General features: G+C 41.4%; 2 protein-coding genes across 4 annotated transcripts in view; one reads left to right on the top strand and one right to left on the bottom strand.

The window, feature by feature from the left end:
- Positions 1 to 9,304, top strand: part of CLDN10 (claudin 10) — a 99,877-nt gene extending 90,573 nt beyond the window's left edge. For both annotated transcript variants that reach the window (XM_057707890.1, XM_057707889.1), the window contains exons 4-5: positions 8,140 to 8,247; positions 8,879 to 9,304. In XM_057707890.1, coding sequence (XP_057563873.1) covers positions 8,140 to 8,247; positions 8,879 to 9,002 — 232 coding nt within the window. In that variant the 3' untranslated portion in view covers positions 9,003 to 9,304. The remainder of the gene's footprint in view (positions 1 to 8,139; positions 8,248 to 8,878) is intronic.
- Positions 9,305 to 11,344: 2,040 nt separating this feature from the next.
- The window catches only part of DZIP1 (DAZ interacting zinc finger protein 1), a 57,048-nt gene continuing 45,063 nt past the window's right edge, over positions 11,345 to 23,329 (bottom strand). For both annotated transcript variants that reach the window (XM_057707660.1, XM_057707662.1), the window contains 7 exons: positions 20,124 to 20,286; positions 19,702 to 19,831; positions 19,083 to 19,136; positions 17,331 to 17,524; positions 16,042 to 16,172; positions 14,660 to 14,831; positions 11,345 to 12,378 (listed from right to left, as the gene is read on the bottom strand). In XM_057707660.1, the coding sequence (XP_057563643.1) occupies positions 12,302 to 12,378; positions 14,660 to 14,831; positions 16,042 to 16,172; positions 17,331 to 17,524; positions 19,083 to 19,136; positions 19,702 to 19,831; positions 20,124 to 20,286 (921 nt within the window). In that variant the 3' untranslated portion in view covers positions 11,345 to 12,301. The remainder of the gene's footprint in view (positions 12,379 to 14,659; positions 14,832 to 16,041; positions 16,173 to 17,330; positions 17,525 to 19,082; positions 19,137 to 19,701; positions 19,832 to 20,123; positions 20,287 to 23,329) is intronic.

The raw sequence follows: 23,329 nt of genomic DNA, 5'->3' as shown, positions 1-23,329 counted from the left end.
ATCTTCCAAACCAGACTGGGAGCATCTCGAAGCAAAGACCACATCTTGTTGATTTGTGCATCTCTTGTAGGTAGTCCATGCTCTGTGACATTTACAGCCAGGGTGATCAGTCAGCAGTGGTGCACAACTGTCTACATCTCTCCTAGAGTGGAAAGACTGAGCATGCTTGGGGAGATTTGGTTAAAGGAATGGGGAGGGGAGGCAGCATACACACTGGTTAAGAATGAGGACCCTGGGGGACATCCCTGACTGTCCAGCGGTTAAGACACCGTGCTCCCAATCCAGCAGACCTGGGTTTGATTCCTGGTCAGGGAACTAGATCCCACATGCTGCAACTAACCCGGTGCAGCCAAAAAAAAAAAAAAAAGAATGAGGACCCTGGATCTGGGCTTCTTGGGAGGGAACCCAGCTCTGTCATTTATTAGTAGTATAACCTGGAAGAAATTCCTTTCCTTTCTGTGTCCTGTGTTCCTCATCTGTAAAATGGAAAGAATAAGAACTAGGAGGTTATTGTGAATACATTTCAGCTGTTTAGAATGGTACCTAGCATATAGTAAACACACAATAAATACTAGCTATTATTTTTAAGGGTACTAACCCTTAAGCAGAGGATATTAGTGTAGCAGTTCATTATCTTATACGCTGTATTAAGGGTGCCCCAGAGAAGTTTATATCGAAATGTTGGAGCCCAGTGGAAAGGATAATTGTTGTAAAACACTTGACTCTCAGGTGGGAGGCAGGTAAGGGACTTAGCATGAACCCATTTAAAAAAAACAAGGCTTGTGTAATCCCTTCTCTTTATTTCTGATCACCTCCATCACAGCTTTGAGTTAGAGATACACACAGCTGTCAAATGGGTAGATACTCCTGAGACCCTTCTCATGAGAACTCATCCTGTGTTCATCTTTTCAACACTAGGTTTGCTTCTAAACTGTTTTCAGGTCGTCTGCTGAGGATTCTGAAGATCATGCTTTTAATACCTGCGCTTTTTTGCTGTGAATCCATCTGTGTATTCTTCCCATCACAAACAGTTGTGCACACCTACCTCCACACACACAGACTCTTGCTGTTCATGCCCTCAGGTGTCACAGGACAGCCCTGATTGTTTTAGGAATTTCCTGTCTTGGAACACAGCCCCCTCTGCAGTGTCAGCTTATTGAGACTTCAAAGTTTGGGTGAAGACGTTATTGTGCCTACTTTGGGTGTTGTGATACAGCACATCATTTCCCACTTAAAATAAAGGCCCAATAAACCCCCAATTATCCACACGAATGGAGGTCAATGGCATGGACATTGCTCAGTAACAGATTTATTTTTGAATTGAACTGAACTGTGTCATTTGGGGGACGTGAGATATTCCTCTTAAATTATAATTTACTTTGACTAATATTATATTAAGTTAGACTGTGGATGGTTTTTAAAATTTCCATGAGTAATTGGCAAGATTCAGAACCCCTATAAAGACACTCACTGTGCACTTTACACACAGTGCAGAGAAGAAAGGTGGCAGAGAGGTTGAGGCAGGTTTTCGAGATCGATCTCTGCTCAACTCCTGGCCGTGGCCCTTGCTTCTCTGTGATCTTAGGGAAGATGCAGTTACTTCATCTGGATAACAAGGATAGCACCTCCTGCTTCTGAATGTTAGGGGGATTAAAGAAAATAACATATATACGGCACCCCCCACAGCGCACATGGTAGGTGATTAGTAAGTGTTACCTATTCTTAACATATACAGTCTGTAGAATTCGGAACTAACCTAATGATAACTCAACTCACAGAAAGGTAATGCATGCATGTCTGTTATAAACTATAAACACAGAAAAGAATGCATGTCTGTTACAAACACTGAAAAGCAATTTAGAAATGACACACACACATGCAAATCAGTCTTTATTTTGCATTTCCTAAATTTAAGAATTCTCCATGAAGGTTCCATATGCAAGTAGGTGCTTATTATTTAAATTATCCCGTTCTAGCCACCCTTTGTGAGGCACCTGTCACTGTTTCGTAGTCCTCCGGGAAGCCTGGGGTAGGAAATCTTGTGGCATCTTCCACACCATTGAGCGAACTGTTAACTAATGTGAATGGCATAAGGCAGAGGAGACTGCAGCTGCCTTGAGAGATACACGGGTCGGTGGGCACTAAACAGCCTGCTTCTGGTACCTGGGACCCCAAAAGGAGTGTGCAGCATGTGGGGGAAATGTGTGTTTGTAGATAATGCCTGTAGAATGCTTGTTTACATAAAATCCATCCACGCAGTTATAAAGATTTAGGATTATATAAGCCTATGAGTTGAGGAAAGTTTCTTTTTTGATAGTAATCTTTAAAAGATTGGGATACCAATGGAATTCAACTTTAAAATGTTAACATTGATAATATGTAGGTGTACTTCTTAAACTTTTTAAACATATTTAGTTGTTTTAAGGTAACTGGAATGTTTTGGCTGTTACCACCTTTGATTAAAATGAGGAGTAGGATAGTAGGTTTGAAAAAAAACTATCTTTGGTGTCAAAAGACTTGGCTCCTAGCTCTGTGACGTTCAGAAGCTCACTTTTCTTTGGGGATCTTAAAAGGATGAGGATTTTTTCATTTGTTAAACAGTTTTTGTTTTGTGTTTGGAGGAGCTGCACTTTCTTTATTCAAGTCCATTACTACTCTCACCTCTTTTTGTGCTGGATGAAAAGACAGCCTGAGGGAATTCTGAAAAAATTCCATACCCTAGAGCCACTGAGAACACTGTGAGTCAGAGAGAGAGAGAAAACACATCTTTCTGAAATGACAACTGGAAATGCATTGCACTCATTGTTTTTCATATTGATTCCATCTTTTACTTAGCTAAAGTGTGCATAAAAGGGAGAAAGAGTGATGGTTAAGAGCTCGGGGATTAGAATCATAGTTATGGGTTTTAAATCCCGGTTCTACTATTTACTTAGCTGAGGTATGGGGAGGAAGGTAATTTAATCTCCCTCAGCTTCAGTTTTCTAATGTGTAGAATGACATAGGAAGACCTCTCTCTCAGGATTGTAATGAAGATCAAATATGATAATACATGCCAAAAAAACTTAGCACACAAAACAAAATCCTAGTACACTGACCTGACGGTAATAGTAGCTATTGTTATGGTGAACTTTTACTTGAACCACATCCATGTGGATTTGGGAGAACAGGTAATGTTTACTTTGCAGAAGCATGCTCTTCTGCTTCTGTTGTTAAGTTTCATCACACTTTACTGTAATTATTTGCTTAATGTCTGACCATCCCCACTAGACTGTAAGATCCTTGAGAACAGAGCTGTGTTCTCTCATCCACCCTGAAACACATGATTCGCACAATGCCTGGTCTGTCACTTCTGTACTGGTGACCAGGGTAGGCTACATCAGCTCCCCATGGATGGCAAGTCAAGTCGCAACAGGGTTGTGGGTGCAAGAAAGACAGAGATAGTAGTTGAAAATAAGAGGTGTCCCTCAATCCGTTCCCTCAGGATTGCTGTGCAGGTTACAAGGCTAAAATAGGAGGTGAAGTATGAAATGCATCAGAATTTAAGCCAAGTGTGGTTCTAGCCCAGGCTCTCTCAACAGGAAATGAAGACATGAGCAGTAGCTGGGAGCCCCAGGCACAGCAAGGGGAATAAGAATAACATCATCTAGCAATTCAGGGTACATTTTTAATGCCTTAGATTTTTGTAAAAAATAAATTTATTTATCTTTATCTACTGGCTGCATTGAGTCTTTGTTGCTCACAGGCTTTCTGTGGTTGCAGAAAGTAGGGGCTACTCTTCGTTGCGGTGCGTGGGCTTCTCATTGCGGTGGCTTCTCTTGTTGCAGAGCATGGGCTCTAGGCATGCGGGCTTCAGTAGTTTTGGCACGCAGGCTCTAGAGCACAGGCTCGGTAGTTGTGGTGCACAGGCTTAGTTGCTCTGCAGCATGTGGGATCGTCCCAGACCTGCCATGTCCCCTGCATTGGCAGGCGGATTCTTAACCACTGTGCTACCAGGGAAGCCCAGTGCCTTAGATCTTTATGGTTCTTTTTTTGGGGGAAAATCTTAAGTGATTAGCCTGTGTTTTACTTTCTCTGTATAGAAGTAAAAGTTTTCCCTATTGCTTACTAGATCCACATTCAATTATATACATGAATTAAGGTCATAAGGCAGCCTTTATGAGTCCTATCTATTGAGCAGAATGTCTGAGAGACATGCCACAAACAGCGTTCTAATCTGTAAAACAAGGTTCTGTCCTCAGCCTGATGGTCCTGGATCTGTCTGATGCTAAGCAGATCAATAGCCTTTCAGAATAATGAAGAAACTTTGGCGATTGTAACAGCTCAATAAAGAGGCTGCTCTCTGAGTCGGAAAGCTGGTCTAGGGCCCGGAGGATACTGTTAACAAAAGACAGACCTGCAACAGGTCATCTGAAATTTGGATAATCGTCTGAGGTGTTGAAGCCAGCTTCTTTGTGTTACCGAAAATGAAGAAAGATTTCCAGGCAGAGATGGAGTTTCCCGATAATGTCAAAGGAGGCGTGGCCGGAACAACCTTTAGTGGATGTCATGTGGCTCACCCTCTGTCCTGTCTTTCAATAATGCAAGTCCACTTTTGCCAGATCACGTACACTAATGGGTGTGAATTCAAGTCACTGTTGAATAAGTTTGCTATACATGTCTTTCAACATAATGAAGAAGAAAAAGTCTCTGTAAGGGAAAGAACCAAGTCACAAAAGCCCTCACATCCAAATTGTTAAAAATGACTGGTATAGACATGGAGTCTCTTAAAGACTTCAGCTCTAAAATGTTTCTGTTTATTAGATGTTTGTCTCTCACAGAATTCAAAAGAAGTTCAAAAGGAAATGATAATTCTCCTTGGAGTAGAGTCTATATGTAGTGACCTCAAGGAAATCTAAAAATATATTTAAAAACAAATAAGTGATCCAGTTTTTCATATAAGCCAAACTCATGATTTTTAAGTCCCTTCAGAAAGTTTGAGGATACTTAAATGAATCTAAAGACATAGTTCCCAACATTTGAGCTGCCTGGGTAATTTATCCTCTGATGTCTACACATTTGTATGCTCTTTTTAAATGAATTCATAGTGCTGAGTTGTGGTTTGACTTCTACCACCCTAACCCCTAATGGGCCGCGCTATTAATAATTAGAGACTATTTTTAACCATGATACCTGGCACTGGCATCCTATTTTATTTTTATTTTTTTTTTTTTTGGCACACGGGCTTAGTTGCTCCGCGGCATGTGGGATCTTCCTGGAGCTGGGATCAAACCCGTGACCTCTGCATTGGCAGATGGATTCTTAACCACCGCGCCACCTAGGAAGCCCCTGGCATCCTATTTTAGAAAGCTAAATATTTTAAGAAAAATCTCAGACCATTTCTTCCAGGAGTATTTACACTGAGAGTTAAATACTAACGCATAGTTTCAGGAGAGACGGCAGCCTAAGCTCTAGGAGGGGGGAAGAAAGAAAAATAGAAAGTATTGTTAAATTGTAATCCTATAGTCATGTCCTCCAAGTAGAACGTTTCAGGGTGTTCATCCTTTAGTTGTCTCTTCAGTGAAAGGATAGCAGCAGACAGACTCACTGCCAGCTTGCTGTAGGAACTGCAGATGTTTTAAAGAGGTCCAGGGACAGGCACCTACACGTGGGCAGCCCCTCTGCTCGGTTTATTTGTGTAATCTCATCCAAACATCGTACAAGAAGGGCTGATTGTGGAAACCCAGGATATCCTTTTTAGATGTGTAATGTGGTATTTAATGAAGGTATTTTTTATAACACTACCACTTTTACACTCTTGACCTGGCAGTTCTTTTCACCTGTGCCCTTCACTCTTCAGTCCTCTTTTGAACTGGTTTTTGTGCAGACCGAAGGGGTTTTCTCCCACTTACACCAACCTTCTGATTCTGCCACTGCCTCTGATTGGAATAGTTCGAGAAGCTTCTCAGTTCCAAGAGCCTAATCAGTGTTCCAGTGCAAGATGAGGTGCTTACAGCTGTTCCTTCCTTTAGCTCTCACCTTGATTTCCCAGGACAGGCAACACAGGAGTGAGAAAAAGAAAGGATCATAAGGCAGTGTGTATGGTGTACGTCACCCCTTCCCAATTGCGAATGGAGGCTGTGAAATTACCTTAAAAGCCAGATCTGGTAATGGGACCACAAGGCCCTCATCTTGTGTAAATGTTGCTTCCTGTTCCCCTTGGCTGGCGGTCAGAGCCATACAACTACTGCTGCCTGCCCCTGCCCAGATGGGAGGTCAGACGTAGCGCCACAGCTCGTAGAAAATGATGAGGCAAAGCTCAGGACAGGTACAGGTCACTCAGGCCAGCTGCTGTCCACCTCAACCTGACCTTGGCCCTTCACTTAGTTCAGGGAGACAGGCTGACCTTGGCCCTGACTTTTCCCTCTTACTCTCATGTCTTGCTTTTTGTTCTCAGCCCCTCTGGGTTCTGTATGATCAAAACAGACCCTTCCCACTCTGACTTCATTTGACACTGAAAAGTACCATTTGGTAGGGAATGTCATCCATTAGTTTTTGCCTTGTGATGGCGGTCTATGGGATAAAAAGTTTGAGAGTCACTTCTTTATTAACAACAAAAAACAAATTAAAAAAAAAACCCTCTTCTTTAGGAAAAGGATAGGCAGCTATGAAAACACCACAGCCCCTGAGATTTTGGTATAATTTTCTCATTCCTTATTTGTTTCTCTGAAACATACATACATACATATATATATATATATATATATATATATATATATATATATATAAACATACATACAGATATCTATATAAACATACATATATCTATATAAACATACATATATATATATATATATTCCTCCCCTAAAATGATTTCTTCCAGCCCTCCACTGTGATTTCTTTGTTGTTCTCAGTAGCGTTATCTATACCTTTGTATGGTGACCTCTTCAAGGCAGGGGCTGTCTTACTTATCTTTGCATCTGTTCTGGTCATCAGAGTACCATGTCCTGTCACCTAGGAGATGCTTCACAGTGGTCTGTCACTAAATGATAGTTATTTTTTATTCATCCCTCACTAGTTTGTAGTGATAAGCAAGTTGAGGCTGTGTCTCTCACTGGCCTTTCATGGATACTGCAGAGGAAGGAAAACTATTTTTTCCTCTACTTTCCTAGGTTCCCTGCTGGGACCCTATAAATTAGACTGAAAAAAGATAGATTAATAAGAGAAAATCAGAATTTATTAATGTGCATCACACATACACATGGGAGTACCACGTGTTAAGCATAACTTAAAGGGGTGGCTGGAACTTGAGCTTATATAGCATCTTCACAAAAGAACAATACATTTGTAGATAGGTGACAAGACGAAAAGGACTTTGAGCTTCTAGAGGCACAAATTGTGGGAAGGCACGTGATGAGGGAACTAATGGAAGATGAGAGTTAGTGAAGTTTGTTACGTAGGTTGCACTGGTGCCATTGTAGGCTGAGCAGGGTATACAGTGTCTCTGGGAATTGACTTCTGTTCTTCCTGGTAGAGAGAGGAGAGTGCACAGCTTTACAGATTTATGTCCTGCTTTTAGGCAAATGGGGGGAAGGCAGAGAGCTTTCCTTGTATTTGTTTCTTCTCAGTTGCTTCCAGCTCAAAATAATCCTTATGCCAGAGTGGCATATTTGGGGGTGGCATGTTCTGCCACCCTTCAGCACCTTGCACGTGACTGTACACAGCAGGTACTTAATAAACACTAAGTTGAACTGAAACAAAAGCAAAGGCAACTTTCGGTTTTCTAGCTGGAGTCTGCCTAAATAATTTAGTCCACGTGACAGAATAAATAGATGGAAACCTTTGTGAGCTTCAGGCAGAGCCCAGAGGAAAGATGTTGGCAGAGCCAGGAGGCCCCAGCTTGAGCTGACTGCCTCTGCTTTGCCTGCAGGGATGCCTTCATCTTCCTTTTGGGATGTTGGGAAGATATAGTCAAGTGATGGCTATGAAAACGCTTTGAGAAAAGTTTAAAGCATTATATAGATACAGATGTTAGTACTTCCTGTACAAGCTCCAATAGCAAGAACATATTATGAGCATTTAGTAAGTGTTGGCTAGTAGTGTTAAATGCTGTTTACTCCCCAAATAAATAAGCTCTAATACTTGTGTGATATTTCTTCACAGGTATGAATTAGGAGCTGCTCTGTTTATTGGATGGGCAGGAGCCTCACTCTGCATAATTGGTGGTGTCATATTTTGCTTTTCAATATCTGACAACAGCAAAGCACCCAGGTATGAAAAAGAGACAAAAATGACCTCTTAAAAAGTACAGTACTATTCTAAATTGTTACTTGTGGGACAAACTATACATTGTTCATATGATTCTTAGAAACTTCAAAAACCCAGAAGTGGGAAAGGTTGGGAACATATAGTAAATATAATATTTAATATAGGTTATATTGTATTGAATAGACTAAATATAGGCAATTATAGTTAATTTTTAAAAAACAGCTTGACATTCTTACATTCCAAAGCTGTTGCTGTAAGTAGAAGTCCAGGTCTCACTTTGGGGGCATGCTCTTCACTTTGGCCTCATCATAGTTTTCATGTAGGCAGAAATTGCTGATTAAGGTCAGCACAGTCTCCTAGGTTCCAGGAAGATAAGTTTTAAATGAGTTTTGAAGGAGAGTAACTGAACAAATTAAGAAGCCATGAGCTTCTTCTGCAGATTCTCTTGGTCACACCAGCTATTCAGAAATGACATTGAACTATTTCTTGAGGCGAGAGAGAAGGGAAGAAAGCTGAAAGTAATCAGGGAAAGACAAACTTAGCTATGACAGAAATAGGGGGAAAACGGTTTCTTCCCATTTTTGTTTGCCCTGCGTGTAAAAGACAATCTACCAAACTGTGTTTTGCCTTGCAGAATGGGATACGCGTACAATGGGGCCACATCTATCATGTCTTCTCGGACAAAATATCATGGCGGAGAAGGAGATTTTAAAGCCACAAACCCTTCAAAACAGTTTGATAAAAACGCTTACGTTTAAAAAGAGCACTGCCCACAAGCTGTGTCTTGAGCTTGTTATATACATGAACTGTTCTCAAAATGATGCCATCAAGGCCCTCCTGTAATTAACACTCAAACTATTTTTAAAATATGCATTTGAAGAATTTGTTGATTATTGGATGTAAATGTTCTTACATAGTTACATACTAATCATTTTCTGTTGTGGCTTTCTATGAAAAAAAATAAAGAGGCTATTTACAGGATATGTATATATTTTACACATCATAGAACCTGTAATGTATTTAGCACCAGCGATTCCAGTATTTGTAATGTAGCCGTCTTCATCGTTCAGACCTTGCAGTCTTTGTCCCCATTTTTTATGTTTCCTTTTCCTTCATATATTAAACAGAGGTGTATAAGGAGTTGTGTCTTGTAAACAGTATGGGGCGATCTGAGACTGTTCCTCAGGAGATGTCTGGGTTGAGTGGACACGTACTGGCTATGCAGAGCCGAGTTCTGGGTTCTGATACCTGTTAGCACTGTATTTCTCAAAGGCCGCCCCAGGAAGGGCAAACGGGGCCAAGATGCTGTTGCCCATTAGTTGGCACGTCTGCCTGAAATAACTGCTCCGGCTTCTCTGGTACAGAAAACAGATCCTAGGGTGGGGCGTTGGCAAGAGCAGAGCTGGAGACGCTGGTCATGGCCGACTTTGGGGCCAACAGAGGAAAGCCTGGAGCCACGTGGTACCTGCCTCACACAGAAATAATGGACCAAGCTCCGGTGTGTCACTCAGGTCGTGTATGTGGAGCTAACTGGTAATGGAGAGGCAGCGTTTTTCGAGACGTGAGTTGCTCCATTGATCTGACCAAAGACGGTGTCTTATTTCTAGAGCCAGCCCTTTGACCTCGTGCCCGTAAGGGCGATAGTTATCTCAGTCTGCGTGTGCCAGGCGCCGCTCTAAACGCGCTGTGCCCTCACGCCATCCTCACAGCCGCCCTCTGAGGTAAGTACGGTGGGAACCTGAGCTGGCAGAGGATGAAATGAAAGCAGAGAGTTGAGATGACAAAGCCACAGCAAGGGACAAAACCAGGACTTTGAACTGAGGCAGTCTAGGGGAAATACACGGTTTCAGGCTTTGGGTCGGAAGTGGGTATCCGTTGTCATCTGAATCAGACGCTTTCTAATGCTAATCACAGCCTGGGTGACCCGAACATTTCCATTTTCCTCAAGCATGAAAGACTTAAAAAGGAAAATCACATCGTTTGGAAGTGCTCAATGAAAGCAAAAGAAATGAACAAGTTTATTACGTGTGTGTGTGTTTGTGTGTGTGTGTGTGTGTGTGTGTGTGTGTATATATATATATAAATGGGTTTTTTTCCCCCAGACCATGGTAATACTTGAATACCTTTTCCAGGGATACAAATGAACTGAAAGCCATGGAGGGAGGTTAGGTGCTAGAGGCCAGTGTGGGGACAGGGTTTTGTGAGTGTGTGTTTAAAGCAAATTTTTAAATTTCAAAGCTGTACTGGTGAAGATACTATATTTTGATTGTACTGAACTATTCCAGCTTCTGAAGAATTTAGGGAGAGAAGGGGTGAAAGTACAGAACAACTATGTCAGTAGCCAGAAACACATTAGCAGTGTGTCAGTGAGGAGAAATGTAAGGTGATGGTCCAAAGGAAAACGAACAAACCAATTCTAGTGCAACTGAAAATGACAGGGCTGAACAGATAAGGCACCGGCCTTTACAACACAGGTGCATAAATACTGGGTTTATTTAGCAGACATTCATTGTATTTCCCCAACCCTTGCTGTTCAGGAATAGAGACCCGGCAGACCCAGGACTTGGATTTGAGACCTGGTTTAAAGCCTGCTTTTTCACTTTCTAAGTGTATGGCTTTGGCAAGTTATTGTATAACTCTTTCTCATATCTTTAAGAAGATTATAATAACTATGTCTCGAAGCTGTTCTAATTAAATGAACTAATAATGCGTCTTAAAAAAAAAGGGCTCCACAGATGTCTGCGGAGTAAGTGACCGAATGTAGGGACCCGGGTGTCATCTTAGGCGTTGCTGTAGGTTGCTTACCTCTGTCCTTCTACAATGAAGACTTGATTCAGCATTTATTAGGGCTTTTAGAAACATATATAAAGTAGTACATTTGCATAAGATGGCCTTTGTGGGAAGTTTTTAAAAGGGTGAGAGTGGCCCACAAGTAAAAAAGACCCTGGTGGGGCAGAAACAGATAAAACATTGTTGTAACTTTTAGGTCAGTGTGTGACATAGCGGAGCTACCAAGACAAGCTTCAGTCCTCTAGTGAGACAAGCCTAACTCAGATCAGCTCTAATAACTCAGCCACAGGCACAAGGATGGAATGGATGGCTTTACTTGACAGGCTGACAAAATGAAGAAAGATCCAAAACCCAACAAACCATGTAGTTAAAATGTTACTTTTTTTTTTTTTTGGAAACAGAGTACAGATAGTACCACAAAGTATAAAAAAATGCAGAAAACAGTTTGTATGAACTTTTTGACTGCTGACAATGTCATTGTTAAGAATAAAACTAAATTAGTTTTGAGGTATTTTATAATATGGGTTGGGCATTTTAAAAAAGTGGAAAAACTACAGACATGAATTCAGTATTGACTCAATCTGTCCTATTCATAGTACAATAAATTAATCAACATTTAAACTGGCTATGTTTTATTCATAAAATAGCCAAGGTAAAGATGCTGCTGCAGAAATAGTATTTAAAGTTCTAAAGTAAAACAACATGCATATGCTAAAGTCCTTCTGGAAAATGTAGTTATTTAACATAGGCCTAGCTATATTTTTATAACTCTACACTTCTATATGAAAAATAAGCAGTCTACTCTTATGATTTCACTGGTTCCACTAATTCAATTTTAAGGATACTAACAGAACTCTATAATAACACACTTCCAACGTGACAATGTACATAAAAAGATTTAAAAATTTTTTTTAATTCAAACCAAAACCTGCTATAAGTTAAAAAAAATTCACTTAAAAATTAGTTGAAAAAAATACACAAACACTAGAGTACTATTCTGAAGAAAAACGTCATGCTTTCAATTATTTTTAAGCAGCAGCAGTCTTCAACACCTTTATATGCTTCAAAATACTGTTGACACTTTGTTTTTTAATACTGCATTAGGTGCCATTAAAGGGACTCTTGTTCTCTGAGAGCCAGCTTCCCTGTTATCGTGGGAGATGCGGTCCTGTAGCAGCGCTAGAGCCGTGCAGGCCGAGTACTGAAATACTGCGATACTGCAACACTGCTGGCATCTGGAAGGACCTCCTGACGCGTGGGGTGACGGTTACACGTCTGAAGAGTCACTCCAATCAGTCACGGTTACTAAGCTGCTCTTCAGTGTGCTGGATTCATCCTGAGGTCCTGTGGAGGGAGAGAGAGGGGAAGGGAGGGGAGGCCCCAGTGATTAAATGAGCGCGTTGTCCAGCCTGTGCAAAACTCCGTAACTTCGTACCGTGATTCATCACTCACGTCTGCGTGTGCTCGCCAGCCCCCACCCCCAGCTCCCACAAGCTGTGCAGGGGGCTGCGGACAGTCCCACCATGTCTTTGGGGTAGCCTCACAGGGCCCCCGTTAGGAAGCGTCTGCCCAGCCTCTCCTTCCCGGCATTCAGCACGGGGCCTGGAGGCTGGCAGAGGTAAAGAGAGGAGAATAAAATTAACAAGCCAAGGGGGGGATTACGTGGTAAAAACAGGCTTTCTAGAGTAGATGAAGTATGAAGTTGGCTCAAAAGTGCCGTGAGCCACTGCAACAGAGTGCAGAGAATTCCACCTGAGCATGACTCCAGAAATGTTTTCTTTGAGGGGCGTGGGGTCATGGCATGGGGGAGGAGGAAGGAAATGTACTCAGGGCATCCTCTTGGCTCTGTGTCCTTACAGAGTCGCTGTAGCGGAAACATGTCTTTTGCTTTTTCAATGATTAGGATGGATCATGAGACAAAGCACAGAAAACGTATGACAGTGATAGAACAGAAGGCCAGTGTTATGACGGACACGCTGGTGGAGAGAAGAGGCCAAGTGAAGGTAGAGGCAGCAATGGCTCATCTTACAAAGGGAGGTGAGGGGGGCGGCAGGAGATCCTCCTACAAACAGAAAGAGCAAGTATAGAGATGTGCATGTGTTCATTTAAAATTACAGATATGAGGGACTTCCTAGGTGGTGCAGTGGCTAAGAATCCGCCTGCCAATGCAGGGGACACGGGTTCGATCCCTGGTCCGGGAAGATCCCACGTGCCTCAGAGCAACTAAACCTGTGCGCCACAACTATTAAGCCTGCACTTTTAGAGCCCATGAGCCGCAACTATTGAGCCCATGTGCCACAACTACTGAAGCCCACATGCTTAGAGCCCATGCTCTGCAACAAAAGAAGCCTCAGCAATGAGGAGCCCGTGCACCACAACGAAGAGTAGCCCCTGCTCGCAGCAACTAGACAAAGCCCACGTGCAGCAATGAAGACCCAACACAGCCAATAAACAAATAAATAAATTTATAAAAAAAAATAAAATTACAGATATGGGAACAAAAGTACTGAAGAGGGGGCATGAGAGGTGCAGGGAGTGGCGAAGGAGCCAAATCCTCGTGTGTGTTAGCAGGACGTCGACAGGTCCCCTCTAATGTCGATGAGTCTAGAAATAGGGGTCCGAGCCTGTTACTCAGAGGCACAGCTCAGGGGACGCATGGATGCAGAATGGCTGAGAGGTGGCACTGCAGGTGGGAGAGGTGGCGTGGAGAAGAATTATTCTGATTAAAAAAAACATTAGATTTTCTGATTTTAAAAATTAAATGAGAGGTAAGTTACTGGGCTTATTATCCAGACTCTAGCCTGGATGGATAGGAACAATGGCAGTGAATGGTTTCACTGGTCATTCATCCCACTGGTTACAATGCTATAAGAAGAATCTTCCTTGGAAGACAACAGAAATATTTAATATGTAGACAGATGAATACAGGAAGACAGTCAGAAAAAAAGGGGCCTCATTTAGGTATCCGATCAGAAATTTAAATTTCTATGAGGCAAGCATGAAGAGAATATTTGTATGGGCGTTTTCAAAAATACATATTTTAAAAATTTAAAGACTAAGGATTAGGGACTTCCCTGGTGGTGCAGTGATTAAGAATCCTCCTGCCAATGCAGGGGACGTGGGTTCGATCCCTGGTCCGGGAAGATCCCACATGCCATGGAGCAACTAAGCCTGTGTGCCACAGCTACTGAGCCTGCACTCTAGAGTCCGCGAGCCACAACTATTGAGCCCGTGTGCCACAACTACTGAAACCTGAGTGCCTAGAGTCCATGCTCTGCAACAGGAAAAGCCACCGCAATGAGAAGCCCACGCACCACAACAAAGAGTAGCCCCTACTCGCCACAACTAGAGAAAGCTCACGCAGCAATGAAGACCCAATGCAGCCAGTAAATAAATACATAAGTAAAAAATTTTAAAAAGACTATGGATTAGACCTAAAATTAAATTTTAGAAAATTAGTAAATATATACAAATCAGTAAGTTGTTCACATTCAGTCCTTATTAAAATAATGTGAAGAAAGCATTGAGATCTTTGTTATGCCAACAGTGTTTTCATCTGAGACTATATTAGCATAGTTTAATTAGACATTTATAAAGGCTTCTACTAGACACCAAAGCAGCAAACCTTCTCCCTTGGGCCCTTTCAGGTTAGTTGCACCCCAGGCACTTGGCACTTGAGTAGAATTTGATTCGTTCTTCACAGGTGGAGGTTCCTTCTGTTCTCTCCCAATTCTCCCCAGAGATTTCTCTTCCTCTAAGGATGATATGTCCCAGTCGTCATCGTCCACATCTTCACACTGAAAGGAATACGTGGAGAATAGTGAATGTTTCCTAAAGAATCTGTGCGTGTTAGAGCCCCTCCATCACTTCGTTGGCCGGACTGAGCTGCTGACACTAAATGATAAGAAGTTGGGAGCCTCAGAGGATCCCTATCTGGTCATTTGGTCCATCTCTTGAGGGCAACAAAACGGATTTGGAAATCTGTGCTTTGGAAGCAGAGGGAACCACCTCTTTTTTTTGTTCCTTGCTGTGGAAATGTACATTTCCTACTCAGCAATCATGAATTTAGAAAATTCCAGAAATACTACATTGCAGAAGTCAAGTCAGGATGCTCGCCAAGGAGCAGCTATGCTGGCTCTGGGGCTCTTACCTCTGTGATACTAAGACATTTAACTGTGGGAGACATCACATGGCGGCCCTGCAGAAACAGCCCCGACAGAAAGGACAGCGTGTTTCTCCCATTCGAAGAAAGATGCACGGCTCTCTCTTGACTGATGTGACTTTTTGTCATTTTTGGCTTGTGTAACGCAAATGGCACTAACTTATGAAAGTAGTCTGACAAAATACTCTGGATTCCACAGATGACCAGGGGAAGAATGAAATCTAATTTAAGTGAAAAATTAAGAAAAGAGCAACTACTACTGGCAGACCCCGTCAACAGAGATGAGTCCGCCCGGGTCTCCATCCACAAGAGCACTTCCAGTGCCTGGTGTGGGATCTCAGAGTGTGTTAGGGCCTCTCCTCCACTCAGGGAGGGGAGCTCGGCTCTACCCTGTGCTTGGGTCATGGACCTGAAGCATTTCTCCACGGACTCCAGCTCCCAAGGGGGTAAACCCTGAAAGTCCCTATTTCACTTCCAGGTCTTGCCACGGTGGCAGAAAGGTTCCTGGACTCAGATCTGAAGTCCCCAGATTCTAAGTCAGGCACAAGTTTCTGTGAACAAACTACCTAATATCTGCAAGCGTCAAATAATACACAGGAAAGGATTTTGAAAACCTGTAAAACTTGATAAGCACAGGATGTATTATTACCAGTTATCCTTTCAATATCTTTGATTCTCTATGGGATAGAAAGAAACACAATACCGAAAACAAGATAAGGTAAAAATCTCAACCTCTACTATACTAATTACACTTCTTTTACATTTCACTACAAAAAACACAATCATTAAGGTATATTCATTAAAAGATGAATTTGTGTATGTTTAGCAAGTAAAAGTGATTTCACCTTTAGATCTTCTTTTAGTTCTTTTTTGATGAACGCCTCAGCAACATTAATCCAGCCAACTGGCTTATTCACATTTCTGTGATTTGAAACCGTCTTTTCAACTTTTCCAGTTAATGTTTTAATGGAGGTTCCTACAGGACCCATAGAAAATAGGTAAAGTTTAAAAAAAAATTATATCTTCAGTTCCAAAATAACCTTACAAATAATTTGAGAGAGTCTAAGCTTTGCAAATAATTCTCTTAAAAAATCATGATCCTAGACTAGAAGAATAAAATCTTTATTTTAAATCAAAGAAGGATGGTCTCATTCAAATATATGATCAGAAACCTTAATTCCAGTGAAGGCAGCCTGCATGAATGGGATATTCCTATGGTGTTTTCAAAAACAATTATTTTTAAATGATTAGCTATATTTTACATAATTATATAAATACATGGTATATGCAAATTATATACAATAAACTAATTATATCTGACATGTTTAAAATATATAATTTTTAAATTGTAGTAAACAGAATTTCTTTTTAAAAAAAATGTCCTTCAGCCTTACTTCTCCTCAGCAAATCATCAGCAGTTACCGACTTGGACCTTATGTTCTTTTAGGATTGCCTCATATCCAAAAGGCAGCACAGTGCATTAGAACAGTCATTCTCAAGGTTACCCAGTGTTAGGGGCTGAATTGTGTCCCAAATGCATACGTTGAAGTCCTTACCCCCATCACCTCAGAATGCGACCTTATTTGGAGATAAGACCTTTAAAGAGGTAATCAACTTAAGGTGAAGTCATTTGGGTGGACCCTAATCCAATACGACAGGTGTCCTTATAAAAACGGAAAATTTGGACACAGATGCACACACAGAGTAAGTCAGTGAGACGAGACACAGGGAGGATACAGCCGTCTACACGCCAAGGGCAGAGACACAGAGCAGGTCCTCTCCTCACAGCCCTCAGAAAGAACCAACCTTGCCACCTTGACTTTGGCCTTCCAGCTCCTGTGAGACACTGAGTTTCTGCGGTTTAAGCCATGCAGTGTGTGGTATTTCATTACAGCAGCCCTTGTATTTGTTACTAATACACCCAGGCATCCCCACCCACTTCCCTGCCTTCCGCTTGAACATCAGTTACTTGCTAAACCCTGTCCATTTTCCTCAGGCAGCAGCAGATTTTAGATTAGCCCCATCCTTTCCTCGGGCACTTTCTCAGCTCAGACTCCCAGTGCTTTGTGCCTGCGGTTGAGAACCACTGTCCTAGACCAAATTTCCAGAAGGATTTTCAATAATAAAAGCTTACCTGTGGGCTTGGGGGGAATATCAGAGCCCTCAATTTCACTTCCCTCGGTCCAGTCAGTGTCACTTTTGACAGTACTCCTTCCAAAGCTACTCTTGTTGCTTTTAGACGACAGCACAGGAAGTAAGTCGGGGGAGGCATAGGCCTGGATGAGGTCCTCTTCGTCCAGCTCTTCCTCGGAACTGAAGGGAGGGGTCCTAAACAAGTCAACCCAAACAGGGGATGCTGCGTCCATAAGTTTCAGAATTTATGGACAATATGCCCCTTAAAGCTGTGGGAACTTTCGCAAGAGAGCGTACCAAACGCCCATGTGGCCACAGAACAAGATAGCAGCCAGGCCCACAGAAGGGTGAAGAGTCATTTCAAATCCAGACCTGCCAACCGCACGGCATATTTACCAACATGGACTGAAGTTATGACATTACTCCTCTAAGCCCAAATTTGTGTGTTCTTAATATTGGTTTTTACACACCTGAGAAAAATATTTCACAGTGGAAAAAAATAATTTCTGCAATAAAACTATGTCATCTTTTACAATATTATCATTACTTATGGCTTACTTTTACACTGCACCCTACCAAGTACTTTTACATAAATATTCAATCTCATTTATATTATCACATGAATTAACACCCCATTTTAAAGTGAAACAGAAATTCAGAGCGGTATTCACTCATTCTAAAATACTTACTGAGCACCTAAATTCCACACATGTACAGTTACACTACAGCCCATGAAATAAGGCTCTTCCCCTAAGATTATGTATATGGAAAGTGCTTTTGAAGAGTGAAATATTATTTATATTGCCTTTAATATATTTATTCTGTCTCTACTATATACACAAAATGCCTTAATGAAGAGACAAAGCATCAATATATCCAGAATAAGTCAATGATTATGAAATTCAATTATTATAAAATTAGTTTTACTCATAATTAATAACAATAATATACCTACAATTTATTGAGTACCCACATGTGCCAAGCACTGAGGCCGAGCCCTTTTCATATGTTCTCATTTAATTTGTAGAACTATTCTGCGAAAAAGGCAGCATCATCCCTTATTACAGATAAGAAAACTGAGGCTTAAAACAGGTAAGCAAATGAACCAGTGTCACACAGTTAAGGAATGACTGAGCTCAGGTTCTCAGTATCCTAAGAGAGCCTAAGAGAGTCTGTCAACTTCCACAAGGAGCTAGAACAGTAAAATCTCCAGCTACACTAGCATGGATCCAGCCACTAAAAAGCAACATCAGGGACTTCCCTGGCCATCCAGTGGTTAAGACTTCTCCTTCCAATGCAGGGGGTTCGATTCCTGCTTGGGCAACTAGGATCCCACATGCCTTGGGGCCAAAAAACCAAGACATGGAACAGAAAAAACATTGTAACAAATTCAAAAAAGACTTAAAAAATAAATGGTCCGCATCAAAAAAGAAAATCTTTAAAAAAAAAAAAAGGCAACAGCATGCATTTATCAAAAATTAACACTGGGTGGTGGAGGTGGTGGTGGGGAAATAACAGAAGTGACTCAGGTGTGGTCCCACCTGTTAATGGAGGCCACATGGGATAAGTGCTGTTGACTCAGGTAATATCTGATAAAGAAACAAAGATGTAACAAAGGAATCACACATTAAATATGTGTAATAATAATGGCTCTGGTGAACCACAATGAACACACAATGAACATAAAATGAAAGGAATGTTCAGTGAAAAGAATTTTTAAAAAATCACCTCCCCCTGCTCCCTCAGTACTCACGCAATAGTTGAAGACTTTCTGGGAAAATGATCTTCTGGGATATTTTTCTTAACTCTAAAAGCAAGAGAAAAATATTTCTGGCATGAGTAAATAATGTAATTTAAAGTCGATTTCTAAGGAATTGGTGATTTTCGCTTTATTAGAGGGTGAGCGGCAATGAGTCTCCCTGTGCCAACGAGAGACGGGTAGGCCTTCCAAGTGTGATTCTCGGTTGGGTCAAACATTGCTGTGGGCTGAATGTGGCCCCCTACAATTCATATGTTGAAGCCCTAACCCTCAGTGTGATGGTATCTGGAGATGGGGTGATTAGGTTTAGTTAGATGAAGTCATGAGGATGGGGCCCACGTGAAGGAATTGGTGTCCTTGTAAGAAGAGGAGGAGAGACCAGGGCTCTCTTGCTTTCCCCAGCGTGTGAGGACGCAGTGAGAGGGTGGCCCTCTATGAGTCCTGGAAGAACCTGACTATGCCAACACTCTGATCTTGAACTTCCAGCCTCCGGAAGTGTGAGAAAATTAAATTTCTGTTGTTTAAGCCACCCAGCCTATGGTGTTTTGTTATGGCAGCCCAAGCTGACTGAGACAAACATTAATTAAAAAACTTTAGGCTTGAAAATACTCACTTTGGAACAGATGTCCTATCAGTAAAAACAGGTCTTTGTCTAACCAACTGTCTGCTTCTGGGAGGAAGATGTAGTGCTCTGGGTATTTCTCCAGTTGAAAGGGCATCCACTTGAGAAGCACTGTACCTGTCTGGAATAGTAGTGTCATTTGTGAGTCTCCACTGTGTGAAAAGCAGAATAAAATACTACAATACTGTCTATGCTGGCACTGAAATGAACAAGTCTGTCTCAAGGGTCTAGAGTCCACACGGCAGGGGGTTTTTAATGTAAAAACACAATCTAAGACCCAACATTTAACAGTTCAAACAGTAATAGAGTTGTCAATTAAGTGCCAAGGTTTTTGAACCATTTAAAATTATAAAACGGTTGTTCTATTTCACTCCCATCTGCAGAAATGAAATGGCAGTCGGTAACAGGCCTACCTGTAGACAGTAGTGTTCTCTCCTCAATTTTACAGCTGACCTGACGTTCGAGGAATTCACGAATTTGCTGAATGTTAGGTATTTGTCTTTCTCGCTCATGTCTTACGGATTCCACGGTTCTTAGCACTCTATTCAAGTGATCACTTGTAATACCGCGTATATTCTGAAGGAAAAAATTGTTAAGTTAATCAATTATCCTGGGATGTTTTTCATCTCACAGACATTTGTCAGCATTAACCATGCCAACCTTTTGTCCTCCCTGCTGCATGTAAGGTGAGGGATGCCCTGACGTATCAAACACAGTCCTGGCCCCCAAAGGAGCTCACGGGGCAATGAGACACATAAGGTGTATGACTGTACATGACTGGTTAGGGGAACGGGGCCGTGGGAGCTGGGACCGAATGCACGGAAGGCGTGTATGTGATGGATTATGATTGATTACCCAACAGTGCAAGGTGTGTGATAAGGTAATGGGTCCACAAGGGCCAGAGGAATTCAGGGAGAGAAGCTATCAGAGGCCCCAGGGGCCCAAGAAAGCTTATGGTGGAGGCTGGGCTGTGCCCTGAAGGATGGGTGGAGTGAGACAGGTAGAAGAGGGAGTGTTCCAGATGGGTGGGATCGGGAGGGGGAACCTTGTGGGAAAGGCAGGCAATGGGACAGAAACAGTCAAGGTGCCCAGTGGTTAATGCTACAGAGGCCTACGTGAGGAGGGCAGAAAAGGAGACGAACATCCAAATGAAAAGCTTAAGGGTTGGTTATTCCACAGGTAAGAGAAAATCCTCAGAGGTTTTCAATTATGAAAATGCCATAATTTAAGAGGTGATCTGAGAAAATTAATCTGGATTTGAAGGGTATCTAGACAGAAGAAAACCAGTTAAAAAGCTGTTTATTCATTTGTTCAATACCAGAGTCACATGCACACTCCCATCTCCTCCCCTGCCATTCCCTCAATCTTCCCCATCCCAGGAAGCAGCCCCACCGCCCACCCAGCTGCCCAGGACAGAAATCTCCATCATCATATCAACTGCCACCTCCAAGAAGTTTCCTCTGGCCTCAGTTATTCAATCCCCTCTACTTTTCCTTCATTTCACATCCTACAATCTATCATTGTGGATCCACCACCTGTTTGTGTGAGCAGGTGTTCAATGCCTGTCTTCCTATACCCTGTAGCTAGCTGGATGGAAAGACCCAATACTGTACAAATGTCAGTTCTTCCTAAATAGTACACAAAATTTAAGGCAACTTCAATCAGAATCCCCTCAGGGGTTATTCTGGAACTGCAGCAGCTGTTTCTAAAGTTCACTGGAAAACAAAATATGGAAGAACTGCCAAGAAATTTTTGAAGTAAGACTAATGAAAAAGGCATGGCCTGTAACAGATACTAAAGTACAGGACAAAGTTACTAAAATTAAAATAGTATAGTGTTAGCAAAGGAATACAAAAAACAGTTGAAAGGGCAAAACCAATGAAAGTCCAAAAATAAATCCAAATATATGTAAAAATGTCCTTTATGATAAAACTGCTATTTCAAACAAACAAAGAAAGCGTGGATTACTCAACAAAAGATATTGAGACAACTGATCCAACTGGAAATAAAGTTAGATCTGCAACTCACTGTTTCTAAGCTTAATTATTAAAGCCCAGATAGACAAAAAAAATAAACAAAAAAACTATGCAAGCATTAGGAAAAAAAATATAATGTTTTTATAATTTTAGGATAAAAGGAAATGTCCCAAATAAAATATATAACCCCAAAACCATATGCAGACTGGAATTGGAACTCTCACACACTGATAGAGATAGTGTAAATTTTTACACTTTGGAAAATTATTTGGCTACACCTACTAAAACTAAACATGTACGCTCTTAGACACAGCAATTTCATTCCTAAATATACATCCAAGAGAAAGGAATGCCTATGTCCACCAAAAGACATGTACAAGAATGTAATGGCCAAAAAGAGCCAAAAATGGAAAATCTAAATATCCATCAACAGGAGAATAGATAAAATATAGTATATTCATACAATGGAATACTACGCCACAAACTACTGCTAAATGAAACAATAAGTATGAATCTTACAGAAAAAATCATAAGCAAAAGCAGTGACACAAAATACAACATAGTGTAGGATTCCACTCATATGAGGTTCAAGAAGAAACAAAACTAAGTCAGAATAGCCACTACCTCCGGCTGGGGAGCACGGAGTGATATTGACTAAGGAAAGCAAAAGAGAGTCTTCTAGGGTACTGGAAATGCTGGGTCTCTTTCTTGATCTGTGTGGTGGTTACAGATGATACACACCCCACACACCTGTACACACAAATCTGTATATACACATATACGTACACACACATATATTCAGATACACAGAGGTGCATATACATGTGTATATACATGTACATATATACATACATAGGTTTGTGCACATATACACATATGAATATATAATATCCACACAAACGCATACAGAGACCTGCATATACACACTACACACATCTGTGCATATTCCATGCATGCACACATACTTTTGCATACACATACATATATGTACATGTGATAGGTATACACAGACGCACTTAACAGGTATATAAATTCAGGCTGTTCAATTAAGTCTGTGTATTTTACGTATGCAATGAAAAATATAAAAAGCAAAGAGTATGTATAGCAGGATGTACAGAACTATTCAACCTGGCAACAATATGAAATACAATTCATTCACCCATTCATTTTATAAGGGTAGCTTAAGTGCTGATTTTGTAATAGGCAATAATTTGGAGTTAACATCAGAATGGAAGCAGCCCTGCAACTGCCTAGATGCAAACCCTGGCTCCTTCATCACAAACATGTGACCCGAAGCAAGTTACTTCACCTCTCTGTAAAATACAGATGATATTGTCACTTACCTAAGAGATTAGTTTCTATGTTTAAATGAGTTAATAGTTGGAAAAGCTCTCTAAAGGTGCCAGGCACACAGTGAATGCCAGCTAAAGTGTTTAATGAATCATGTCACATTAGCCTCTGGTGTCCATATGTGACAGGACTGACATGCCTTCTTCTATTCTCTGATCCTTTCTTATTTAGAAAACAAAATAAGGAATTCCCTGGTGGTCCAGTGGTTAGGACTCCATGCCTTTTTCACTGCCAAGGGTCTGGGTTCGATCCGTGGTTGGGGAACTAAGATCCTGCGAGCCATGTGCAGCCAA

Source organism: Hippopotamus amphibius, chromosome 14 (assembly GCF_030028045.1).
Source record: "Hippopotamus amphibius kiboko isolate mHipAmp2 chromosome 14, mHipAmp2.hap2, whole genome shotgun sequence".
NCBI classification, from domain to species: Eukaryota; Metazoa; Chordata; class Mammalia; order Artiodactyla; family Hippopotamidae; genus Hippopotamus; species Hippopotamus amphibius.
This window is presented reverse-complemented; position numbering and strand designations above follow the sequence as displayed.